Genomic DNA, 13,082 nt, shown 5'->3' with positions numbered 1-13,082 from the left:
TAATAAACAGTGGAATACTAAATATATTTGGTTTGGTGGAGCGATGAATACATTTTCTTCATAACTTTTGTGTAGTTAATTTATAGTAAGGATGCCCTCCTTAGGCGTATACCCATTGCATTAGTTTATTTAAACATCTAGTAATTTAGAATAAAATTCTTAGTCAATGGAAGAATTCACCATCCAAAAGGATTTTACTTGAAAGGTTTAAGTCTTCGAATGGAGATGCAGAAACTAGCAAAGGTTAAGTTACACATGCTTTTTTCAGAGAGGTTTTCTATTTGCCGTGAATAATGCACATGCACCAAGTAATGGAACTTTCAAACTGAAAAGGACATATGTGCTTGCTAGGCCTAATAACATGATTCCACCAAGACGTTGAGATTTCCATCTAAAACCCTTGGCTTTTGAATATCCAATAGGAAGTCTAGTCCGGACATGTTATGTTATCAGCCAATGCATCTTCTTGCTACCCCATTTTTTTTTTTTACAATATCGATGTCAAGAATCTGACCTTCGTCACGAACAACTATCATTTACTCCCTCCGTCCCATTGAAAATGTCATGCTTTCCTTTTTGGCCTGTCCCAAAATGAATATCACTTACCACAATTGGCAATGAAAACTTTCCCCCATTTCCATCTCATGCCCTTAAGTAAACCAGATTCTTTTAAGCTTTTGATGGGTCCCAAAAAATTACAAGAATTGCACTTGATACGCGTGAGTTCCACAACAAATGCAAACAGTGGTCATGCAAGGTACTTTTCCAAAAAACGATTGGAGACATTCTTGAGGCACGGGTCCCACAGGTCTTGTCACCACTCCATTGTCTTTCCGCTAGTCAGTCAGTTATACTCCATAGAAACTGAACAAGGGTATTGCTGGAAGTTGCACCAAAATCATTTGAAATCTTGGCACTGTTCAAAATAAGCACAAGACCCGAAGTGCGATAATTATTTCAGAACGGAGGGAGTATTTGAATTGAGTTATCAAATAAGGTATAGTTGAAAATTTTTATTTGATTATGTAATGTTGACAAGATTCTAGGCTGGACATTTGGTGTGCACTTCAATGGCCTACTTCATTCCACTTTTGGGCTGCCTTGGCCTGTTGGACTTGTAAGATCAGAAAATCTGCTGTATATTGTTTACAGTTCAGAAATACGGATGGAGTCCTATCATCGATCCCCACCAAAAGTGTAAATGAGCTTAATGCTTGCTTAAAACTGTCAGAACATTTTGGGTTTGGGCTACAGCCAGCGGTTGATTTTCAATAAGACACGAAATTACTGTTGGATCCAATCAAGGCCCTTGTAATTTTTTGGCAGGAAGAGCTAAGAAGAAGGTGAACGAAAATTTGTTCAGGGACAGAGGGATCCAATTACATCCAACAACTACTTGAGAACTCGTTTTACACATCTTTGAGACCCTGATTTTGCGTGTAACTAATCGGGACTTATTTAGGTTTGTTAATTGAAAGATAATACTTTCTTCTGTCCTTGGACTCAATTTTTAATCCCAGAAACATGAAATATAGACAATTTGTTCATATAAAAAAAAAACTATATTATACTTTTACATGTTACATTTGGAAATATCATGAAAGAAAGAGTGGCATTAAGTGGATGCTCTATAAATAATTATTGTCAACCCTTGCAAAGAGAAGTAAAAGATTTGTTAAGAACTCCGTCTCACAAATATTATCATGTACTTATCTCATTCGCGATATTTTGCGAATTAGCCATAGATAAGCAGTGAAAAGAGTTTTTTTTTTTCTTTTCAGAGACACAATTATACATGGGAACTTAAATATCTATACTTTTCCTACTTTATCCTCCTATTCAAGAGAAATGGATAATCCAATGGAATTGTATAAGGAATTAGAATCCGATAAAACTCTAAATTAAATTCAAGAAATACACGACTAATTACTACACTCCTATGAACCCATTTTTTTTTAAATGTAAGTGCTAGTTTCAAATGTAGTCCAGGATAAATCCCTTCTTCTAGTCTAGTGTTTAAATTACCAAAGTCAAGTTACTTACTTCTAGTTAGATTAGATTCTTTATACAAGTCCATATAATGTCATTCCAACTCGAAATCAAGCTTCAATGCGTGGATCGTCATTGGCTCATGGTCATCTTGTCTTAAATGGGAGTCCCTCGTGAAAGAAGCCTGGCATCATCATCCTCCACAAATTATGATGTCTATTTCCTGGTCAATTCACAAACCAACTTCAAGAAAATATGCATAGACTATGATCTTAGGCCCATGGCGCAATCTGATTTTAAATCCTCCGCACTGCGCCATTGGGACAATTTCCCCACATATTGGAGAATCTAATGCCAAGAAAACAGCAACTCCTAGGCATATACCACTCCAAAGTTGGGAGTAGGACCAACTTATCCTCAAATATGCCACACATGTCACAGTTAATTAATCAAGATAAAAGCACTAAAGCATCTGAATATTTTAACTAAATCTCTCTTGCCCCTACCACTAGCCCTTTTAATCTTGGTGGGAGAATATATATTTGTACCTAATAACTCATAATGACTATTCAATTAGAGCCCGTGATTATACTAACTTATCTTTGTCACTCCAAAATCGTATATGTAATCTTGAGTCAGTGATATAAAGGCTAAAGTTTTGAGTGGGAAATGGTGGTGGTGGTAGTGGCGGTGGGGTGGCGTGGGGGACCAAGAGCTAATAGGCAGTAGGAGTGGTGTGGCTAGCCTTCGAGGCTTCGAGGGGCACCAAGGTTGGGGACAAAGAGCCAAAAGCGGCGTCTCAGGGACCTCGGGCAGCGTAATTTAGAAGCGGCCACAACATCAAAATGTTGCTAATCTCAAGGGTTAAGAGGAATTTAATCAAAAGTAGTGCTGCATTATTCTGATAAGATTAACTAAAGAGGCAAGTACTATGTTGTTTTTAACGTTGTTCATTGGAATTAGGTTCTGTTGTGTGTTGCGGGGTCACGTGCATGTTGTGTGACGTTGAAGGGGAACAAAGCAATAGTAAAAAAGCTTCCAGGCTCAGTTAAAAACCTAGGACATGGGAATGTTTATCCTTAAGATGGAATTCCACTCAAGAACTTGATTAGTTTTTCTCAACTTGGCATAGAATTCCGTGTTATTCAACCTAATGGATTTAATAAACTTGGCTAGATTGTTATGTAATTAATACGTAACTTAAGTCAGGTTAGAAATGTAAATGATCTATCTAGTCAAGAAGCCAGAATAATATCGAGTAGACTGATTCACTATTGAAAAATAAAATTTGTGTATGAGATTGAAAAATGGAGTGGATTCCAAAGTGGCCCTTTTACATCCAAGTTAAAGATCTTCCACTCCTAAATTAGCCCATGATATCTGCAGGCAAGGAAAAAGACGTGCAGAGGTTAAAAAAAATAAAGTTAAAGAAGAAAAGATTCAGTTAGTCTACTAGTGATTTAGCCATACATGATACCGTCCTCCCTTTTACTAATTTTTTTTTTTTTTTTACCTGTGGGTCATGAAAATAACCCGGGAAAAAGATCGTCGAGTTTCTTGGTCAAGGATAAGGACTAACTTTCTGGGGTCCGTTGTCAAAATCAAGTTTTATGAAATTTCTTGGCGAATGATAGGTTAATCAAGGGATCAGAGGTAAGAAATAAAAGGGAGACAGCGAAAGACATCGTACGAGGACGTAGCACAGGTATAAATTATAGGATCAGAGGTAGATTTTTCACAATATCACTTCGCTCCTCTTAAATTTCAAAAATCTCATGTATCTTTGCTAACAGTATAATGTGACTGGATGTCCCAATCCGAGACTCTCAAAGTCTAAATACTTTTTAAGAAGGAAAAAGTTGGGAAAAGAAATAAATTTGTGTCCTGTTACAAAGTATGATGCTTGTCGAATTTGTTTTGCTCCAATATTCTAACTTCGATACATGTCCCTTTTGCATAGCATGACTACCTTCTTGCTTTGGTTACTCAGGGCATCCTTAGGGATGGCAAAGGGGGGCTAATGGGGAGGGGGTTGGGGCGGGGGCTTTGGTTACTTAGGGCGTCATTAGTGATGGCAATGGGCGGCACCCGCCCCGCGGGGGGCTAATGGGGAGGGGGTTGGGGCGGGGGCGGGGGCGGGGGGAATTGCCCCCGCGCTTAGAAACAGGGCGGGGGCAGGGTAGTGTACCCCCGCCCCATCCCCCGTCCCACCACCCGCTTTAAAAAAATAAATATATAAAATATATATGTATATAATTATATATAATTTAATTAGTTACAAACTTATGATAATGATATTATTAGTTATATGTATTATATGATCTCTATTAGTATATATAATATAATTGATATTATTAATTATACTAATAATTATATATGTGCACTAATATAAATTATTAATTGGTTGTACTAAATTTACTAATACATTTATACTAAATCCCTAATTACACTTAATACAATAACATTTTTTTCTTAAAGAAAGCACAAGCACAATAATGAATTAGTGATTGCATTTGTGTCAAAAGTGAAAACTTGACTACTTTAGTTATATTTATTTCATCATGTTGGATTGTATTCAAATAATTTTTGTTTGATTATTTTTATAAGTTTCAATTATAAAATTACAATGAATAATAATTTGATGATGTGTTGATATTTTAGTACTTGATTATTTGCTAAAATTTAACAATAATAAAATTATATAACAAATTTTTATTAGCCCCGCGGAGGAAGCGGGGCGGTGCGAGGATGGGGGATGGGGCAGGGGCGGGGGGAGTTTGTAGGCAGCGGGGCGGGGGATGGGGGAGGTTGCCATCCCTAGGCATCATTTTTATTCCCTTCATACCAATGAAAGAAATTGCACTTTGCAATGTCAAAATAGAGCTGATTTGGATTCTTGTCAGTTTAAAAAATTATAAATGTCACGCTGTAATTACATTCGAAACATCAATGTTTATATTGGATGATGTTGGTGAATTATAAGATTCCCCTATGCTTAAACTTTTCGTATTGTGTTATCAATCTTCTTCCGTTTGCTCATACTTTGCCCCTTTGTTGCCAAATTTTTGCCCTATTTTTATTTTAAAGCTTTTTTATACCATTGAAGGAGCTACAGAAGTTATCGTTAAAATAATGGTTTTATGGCTAGTTTGTTAAACCAAATTTATTATTTTGTTGTACCTATACTTCCTGAAATTCTTAGTTTAATATTTCATCCTTATACAGTTTTCTATTCTTATTATAAAAATCATGAGTTAGATCATGTAAGGATAGATGAGGAAAGACAATGGGACTGTTTGGATAGCACAAATATCTCAAATAATATTTCGCTTGCATCATAAACACATTTCCCAACCCACCTTTTTTATCTTTTCAATTACCTTTTTATCTCACGTACATCACATCATAAAAAGTGCTATAGTAATTATTTCAAGTAATATTTCAAAAAATCTCTTCCAATATATTTTTTAACAATACGTCTACATATAAAAACTTACAATGATACACAGCATGTCATTTCAGGAAAGGTAAGAGAGATTATCTAAACTTGCAGGGGCGCTGAGTGATATTATTACAAACCTCAGGTGAGGTTTCTGAAATTAACTCTAAATTATAATCTTAAAAATTTTGGCACAGTTAAACAGTCCGGTCGCTTTCTGTCCCCAGGTGTTTCCATTTCCATGTGCAATATTAGCTTTCTTCCTACAGCCACACATGGGCTCAGAACCTAGAAGCCGTACACGGTTAAATACGCTAACAGATCTGAAAAACGGTACCACTCGAATAAGCCAAAAGAATTCAACAACTACTTTTCTTCTTTTGTGCTTATGTTTTTGACTGATCGTATGTGATGTGCATGTGTGCATGAGTGGATCATGGGGCGGTTTTGGAATGAGCAAATTCAAGTATGCTACTTACTTTCTCAGGCTAACAAGTCACATGTATCTTGTTTTCTGCTCTCTATTTCTTTGGATTGTTTCACTATCATAAGAGATATATGTTCGTCCTTAACAATTGATTGATATTATTGTAAAAACTCGAATTTCAACGTCATGATAGTTTTTGAAAAATACTAAAATTATACATTTTATGTCAAATCGAATATGGTCATGGGTTGATTTGAAAGGGCTAATTTTGCCTTGACAATTTGTGTAATTATTCTTGGAACAAATTTCAATAGCAATAATATGAATGCTATGTGGTATTCTTTACTCAGCCCCCGATTCGACAGTTTAATTGGTTAACTCGATGAACTAATTACTTGAACAGACTAGGTTAGTAATTGAATCAAATAAGGAAAAAAAAAAACCTATTAGCCAATTAACTACTCGCCAGCTCAATAGGCAAAATATAGAAAAATCTTTGGTTCAACAATTGATTCAACCACCAATTCAACATATATATTGTTTTTAGTAATTTAAATATATTGTTTTATGATGTTATATAACCATCGGTTGATTGAATCGTAATGTTGCATTTGAATCGCTAATCCATCCAACCCATGGCCCTGGTTTAATAACTATGCTTATTTCAAGCACCTCTTAGGTGTCATACTTATTTTATATGAAATATCTTTGTTACTCTATGTGGGCATCCTATAATAAATATCTGAAATAGAATTAAACTTGTTTTTTTCAACTTCATATTTTCTTCTTGTTCTTGTTCTTGTTCTTCTTCTTTTTTGGTGGGACACTCAAGTACATTCTGGACAGGACGGCCACTAGCTTTCTAAATCCCAGTGTGTAAACTGTTCGCATCATTTTACGTACTGTTGGAAGATTGCCATTGACTTTCATTGCAAAGGAGATAGTACTCAACAAGTCACGCTTTAATAATACTCAAAAGAGAACTTTGGAAATGTCGGACAGTGGAACTGTGTCATGAAAAAGATTTAGGGACATTTTATCACGTCTTTTTTTTTTTTTTATACAGGGGTGTCCGGGTCAATCCTTACGGGTAGGGGTGGCAATTCGGGTCCAAATCAGGTTGGCGGGTCGGGTTCGGGTCAACCCGTCAGAAAATCTGTTGACCCGAACCCGACCCGTCAACCCGTGACGGGTCAGGTATGCTGACCCAAACCCGAAAATTTCAGGTTGGCGGGTTGGCGGGTCGACCCGAAATGACCCGAAACTTAATTTTAATTTATTAATTTATCACTGTAATTTCTAATAAAATCAATTTCTCACAAAACTAATTACATAATCAAGTAATAAAAATTTAAATAAATAATTCCAAACCAAATCTAAAATAAATTAAACACCGTAAAAGTGTTTTATCCCAAACAAAATATAAAATAAATTAAAACAGTATAAAAGTAAAAAATAATATAATATATTATTTGTCCAAATATAATAATTTCAACTTCACACAAATTAAATAAATTCATTTAGGATTAAGTAATTAATGACTTTGAAAAAAAGAATAACTTAGTTTAGTTAGATAAAATTATTTTTATGTTTATTAAATTATTTTTAATTCGTAAACGGGTCATATCGGGTCATATCAGGTCACCACGGGTTGACCCGAAATCGACCTGTTTTCTTTTCGGGTTCATCGGGTCCAACCCGATTCTGACCCGAATTCCCGAAACCTCAACCCAAACCCATTAATTTCGTGTTAGGTTCGTGTCGTGTTTTCAGGTTGTGTCGAAAATTGCCACCCCTACTTACGGGGCCCGATTAATCCTCTGCGGCCCGGGCCTTGGCGCCCCCAACCCGACCCAAGCACGGTAAGTGCGCGGAGGAATCCAGCAGCGCAGGGACTCGAACCTGGGACCTAGAGGTTCACCAGGGGAGGTGCTGCCGCTAGACCATTCACGCGGGGGCTAGGGACATTTTATCATGTCAAAAGACCCTTTTTTATTTTTATTTTTTTTCACGTCCCGTCCAATAATCTAAAACTCATTCCATCTTCATCTTCTTTCTTTCTTTCTTTTTTGAGATTTTGACTGCTATAGGAAGGGTTCATTCATTGTTGCTTGCAGGCCCAAGATAGTATCAGGCAGTATAGACTGCAATTTCTCAGTACAATCACATAAGCGTCTCCATTGGTAGTTATAATTGCTGTCTGTCCCTTAATTTTGAGTCTTCCTAGTTGACTTGTTTCAATCGGCCATTCATTAATCCCACTTCAATTTTTCTTAAATTTGAAAGTCACGCACTTCTAGCTATAATTCTCCAGTTTAATCCTAGAATTCTTTAAGCCTTGGCTCCACACTTGCAGGTCTCTTTCACTACAAGTCCAAGACAGATATTCAATCAAGAATGGAGCAAGCACTTTAATCTATCTAATTCACGAAATATCAAATGCAATAAATGGTAGTACTTGTGACACTTTCCTTTGTTGCCACACGGAGTTCCACTTGCTTTAACTCACTTTCCTGCAAAGTTTCCTATACATGTTTCAATCATCAATCTTTTTTAATCCGAATAGACATCCTTTTGTCTGCAAAGTTAACCTTAATTTTGAAAGTAAGTTCTCTGCATTTGTACTACTCCAAAGGAATCTAGGCGGTCAAACTAGAGTTCTACATCACTATTTTGACCACTATCACCACTAGTTAATCACATTAAAGGTTGTTTATACAGTGTAAGCCTGTCCACTTTTTCTAGTTAGACATTGTTAAAGTACACAACTCTTCTACCAAAAAAGAAAAAAAAAAAAAAAAAAAAAGGGTACACAACTCAGAATCTAGAGAGAAGAGGAAATGGGATGTGGAGAAATCAGAGTGTTTTATTGCTAGAGAAAATGGTACTTTTAACCACTTGAACCGGTCTTTACTCTCCTATTCCTTCCTTTTATCTCTTGTATCTATCCAAGATCACTCCAAAAAGAATTCCTTCACTTATTTATTCTTTTATATAATTCTATCTGTTAGGTGTGTGGCAGCAGGTTAGTGCAAGAAACTAACAAAAGTCAATTATTGTAGTATCTGATCAAACTAAAGTCCTGCTAATTTACTATCAATAATATTTGGTATTTGGTAAGAAAATACTCAATAATAATTTATGTCACTAGTGATTTTTGTCATTTCCACGCGAAAAGATGATAATAAATGAAAAAATGGACCTAATACAAAAGCCATTCCAAACTCATGTTGTTTGGACATGGGACAAGTTGCAGCAGCATTTGATGCGTCTCATAGAAAAACCAAGAGAGAAGTGGCTGAACTGTGATGTGTGAACTAACAAAGTAGAGTAAGTTTTGAGGCCTTGAGGGACATGTCCTATTTTGTATTTTTGTGGGCTGAAGTGATAAAAACTAAATATGATGCCTACTTGTTTTGCATGGCTTGATATGATGCAGAAGAAGTTATGATGGACATGCAGAAAAGTAAGTGATAAAATCAAACCGAAAATGTAAGCCTTCCCAATCCCGTGCGTTCAGCTCAGCTCAGTAGTTATCTGCAGCGCTTTTGCAAGTGGGCACTCGTACATGCAACACATAGTTTTAGAATCTTTGGGAAATACTAATGAGTTAAACTGTACTTTTGTTTGGTTTTGATCCCACCCTTTGGCTTCTTTGTATTGTACAAGTTGAGTAAGCAGTTGTTTCGTTCTTGGACAAAGCCCAAATTTTTAACAAACAGGGAAGATTGATGGAGGCTGTTTGAAGAGTATTATGTCATCTTCATTTCCATCATAATTTTTCCCCAACACCTCCTTTTCCCCTGACTTCTCTGACGTCCCACCACTGTCCCCCACCCCCCCACCCCCGAGCACCCATCTCTTCTTTCTACCTTTGCCTTCCTATAATAAAACATCAAACTCCATCCCTCTCTTTCCCTCTCTCTCCAACCATTCATTTCTTTTTTTCTTCATTCCATTTCTCTCAAGTGGGGCTTTAATAACTATTTGTTTCAGAACCACAAGAAGACCACACCCTTTGCTTTGTCCTTAAATGGTGTTCAACTAGAATTGAGCTCATCAATCAGAAATCTGCTTCATACTACTTGTACCTGGTAAGTTTCAGCTCAGGTTCTCCTGATAATTCTGTACTCAATGATTCAGCTTCTTTCTTGTTTTATTTTTTCATGTTTTTCATTTGGTTGTAAGATATCTGTTTGAAACAACCATTTCTGAATCTGTTATTGGCTTGATCTTGTACAGAGTTTTGTTTTTATCTGCTGTTTGCTGTTACCTTATCGAAGACTAATTTTGTAGTTCTCATCTCTAAGATTAACATAGTTGTGATGTTTTGGAAAGATGTGTATAGATTCATATCTTTTAATCTATGGTGGTGGATTAATCTTTTAGAGAACTGTGATATTTCACTGCATGTAATTCTTTTGTTCCTGGAAATATCTTTGCAGCCTCAACCTTTTCCCCTTTTCAGATGCTGGGGTTATGCATAAGCTCCCAAATAGTTAGAATTTGTTGATAGTTCCTCATGAACATTAGGAGTTGGACCTGAAGCTCCCAACTTAACCCTTTGACGATTAGTCCCCAATGAATCAGGGGACTCGCTAGCGATTTTGTTCTCAGAGAGTTGATTTTCATCTGCCAACTTAGCTTTTCATGCAACTCCTTCGTCTGCGTATGTGTGTGTTTTCCATAATTTACTAGATTTCAAAGTGGTTTGTTCAGATTAAATTACTGTTACTTGACACGTAGCTGCCTTCTTATGCATCAATTATCGAGTAACTGAAACTCGTCAATTTCTGTGTCTTGCTTAACTTGACTCGGAAAATTATTTGAGAAACAAGATTCCAATAATCTTCAGGTAAGGAAGAAAAGAGCATATTTCATAGATTTGTAACAATAGTTGGTTTTGTGATCTTCCCTCTTATCCTCACCAAAAACAATTCAAATCCATCATCCAAAGCCAGAGCCAGAGCCAGGATAAAGACGAGAAAATTTGGCATTGGCCCTGTAGAAGCCAGAAGGTTATCTTATAGTACCTGGAAAAAATAACAGAAGAAAGTTTATATATCAGCTTTGAGGTTTGTTTTTCTTGGGTTTCCATCATTCCACACATAAGATTCCCAGTATTCTGAATCTTCTAATGGCTGTTTACTGTTATACTAGTTGCAGCCTTGATTATATAGCAGAGCATCTCTTTTTGGTAGTTGAAATGGGAATGTGTTGTCATTTCTTCAGACAAAGGATACCAGTAGTATTTTTATTTTTTTTTTTTGTCAGAGTACTTTCTACTTCTTTTGTGTTTAGCCTTTGCCTGAAATTTTATGCACGTATGATTTTGATCTTTGACTCTCTTAACTTTTTCCCTGAATGCAGACCATGAGATCAATAGGGCATATATGGCAACATTGACTATTATGTTTCAATCTGGTGATCAGAAATTCAGAGTATAGATTTTGCTCCAAATAGCTTCCTCATCATGGAACATCTGAAGTTTGATCTTGAAAAGGAGGCCTCTTATGAAAACAGTTCTGATATTAGCAGCCAGGTAGCATCCAACATATCAGTGAAAGAACACTTCATGGATCCCCGCAAGAGCATTTTGTCAGAATCTTCTCAACTTACAGATGTGACAACTCAACTAAGTTCAGAATATTTATTACTCGACTTATCTCTCAACTTCAAATCAAGTACCAATGAATTAGCTTGCCAGGAATCAAAAGGATTTTCAGTTTCCAGCACAAGTGAAAGTAGCAATGAACCCGCAAACCAAACCAAAGTGGCTGCCACCCCACGAGTTTTTCCATGCAACTTCTGCCAAAGAAAATTCTACAGCTCACAGGCACTTGGTGGTCACCAAAATGCACATAAGAGAGAGAGGACATTGGCAAAACGAGCAATGAGAATGGGAATATTCTCAGATAGATATGCCAGCTTGGCATCCCTGCCTTTGCATGGATCTTCATTCAGGTCCTTAGGAATAAAAGCACATTCTTCAGTTCACCACGGCTTTGCAATAGCTGGAGCAGGAAGGTTACCTGATTTTGGAACCAGTGCACGATTTGAACAGCCATACATGGCTCAGCCTATATACATGGAGGATGATCCAGAGCTGTTGTGGCCTGGTAGTTTTCGACAGGTAGCTGATCCTGGAAACTCTCCTCAAAGTTTTATAGTAACTGGAAGTTCAGGCCTGGATTTTGCAGAGCTCAATCCACCACTGGAAGAGGATCATTTTGCACCTGATCTCACTCTTAGACTTTGAAAAGTGTGCATGACAGCAAATGGCTTTATTGCTTTGCTATTTTCAGTTTTTCTGTACAGTGAGACATAAATTGGCAAAGCCGCAAGTTCTGGAGTAGAGCTTTTATTAGCCACTTTTGGCTTGGTGATCATTTGTTTCATGATTTTCAGCATACAGGATTATTCAGATTGATGATCTGCAGCTACTGTTTCTGCAGTTAGACCTTTTACCAGGGCCTCAAGATCACGACTGATATGCCATCCAGTGATCAGATTGATGTATTGAACTACTGTTAGATTTCTTTCTCTTCTTTTTGTCCTTAACTTATGGTTAACAACTTGATGTAATTTGGGTGGACAGTGTCAAGAGTTTGTACCGATAATCTAGTAGTATTTAGATTATAGATTGTGCATTCTCACTTTTGTTCACTATATGAAATGTCACTCCTGTAGTCCTGTTAAATTTTTGTTGTCAAAAGAACTAAAACAAAAAAAAAAAAAAAAAAAAAAGAGGGAGAGAGCTGATGAATGAGAAAGGAACAAGATTGATTTTATAGCACTCCTACTGGAGTTAGGCTATCATATATACTGGTAAATAATGTAACAACTAAAATGTTGAAGAACTTAATCATAGAGAAGAAAAGTTTTGCCCTAAAACAGAAAAAAAGTGTACAGAAGTTGCCAATCATACAACTAATTGCTGGGAAAAATGAAAAACTGAAGGAATGAGAATAACATGTGCCATGGAAATTAGGTGAGGAAGACATATTAGTATCATTAACAGAAATTGAAGTAAAAAATATTTAGTACAAGCAATTAGGAAAATAGAGTATTTACACAAGAAGAAAGTTAGAGGAGTTTTTTAAGTCATGGGTGCATGGGTGGGAAGGTGATCAGTAATGGGCCTTCAGATGTGGACTCCAAGTGGAAACTTTGGGAGAAGTGAGAAATGTCTTGAGCATCATGTCCTTGTATGATGTATCCTACAAA

At 36.5% G+C, this 13,082-nt stretch overlaps 1 protein-coding gene across 2 annotated transcripts; it reads left to right on the top strand.

The window, feature by feature from the left end:
• Window positions 1-9,739: 9,739 nt before the first annotated feature.
• On the top strand, window positions 9,740-12,494 carry LOC113778197 (zinc finger protein 4-like). Of its 2 annotated transcripts, none has more exons than XM_027323514.1 (2): window positions 9,740-9,949; window positions 11,226-12,494. In XM_027323514.1, the coding sequence occupies exon 2, from the start codon at window positions 11,329-11,331 to the stop codon at window positions 12,112-12,114; it is 786 nt and encodes a 261-aa protein (XP_027179315.1). In that variant the 5' UTR covers window positions 9,740-9,949; window positions 11,226-11,328; the 3' UTR covers window positions 12,115-12,494. The 2 variants fall into 2 exon arrangements, with proteins under 2 accessions (XP_027179315.1, XP_027179316.1); XM_027323515.1 differs by lacking the exon at window positions 9,740-9,949 and adding an exon at window positions 10,870-10,930.
• The last annotated feature ends 588 nt before the right edge of the window (window positions 12,495-13,082 follow it).

The sequence above is a fragment of the Coffea eugenioides genome, chromosome 7 (genome assembly GCF_003713205.1).
Source record: "Coffea eugenioides isolate CCC68of chromosome 7, Ceug_1.0, whole genome shotgun sequence".
NCBI lineage: Eukaryota > Viridiplantae > Streptophyta > Magnoliopsida > Gentianales > Rubiaceae > Coffea > Coffea eugenioides.
Note: the sequence above shows the minus strand (reverse complement) of the source record. Positions and strands in the feature narration are given on the sequence as shown.

What these genes read in the sequence shown, in the direction of transcription:
- LOC113778197 (XM_027323514.1), top strand. Translation starts at nt 11,329, where the DNA reads ATGGAACATCTGAAGTTTGATCTTGAAAAGGAGGCCTCTTATGAAAAC.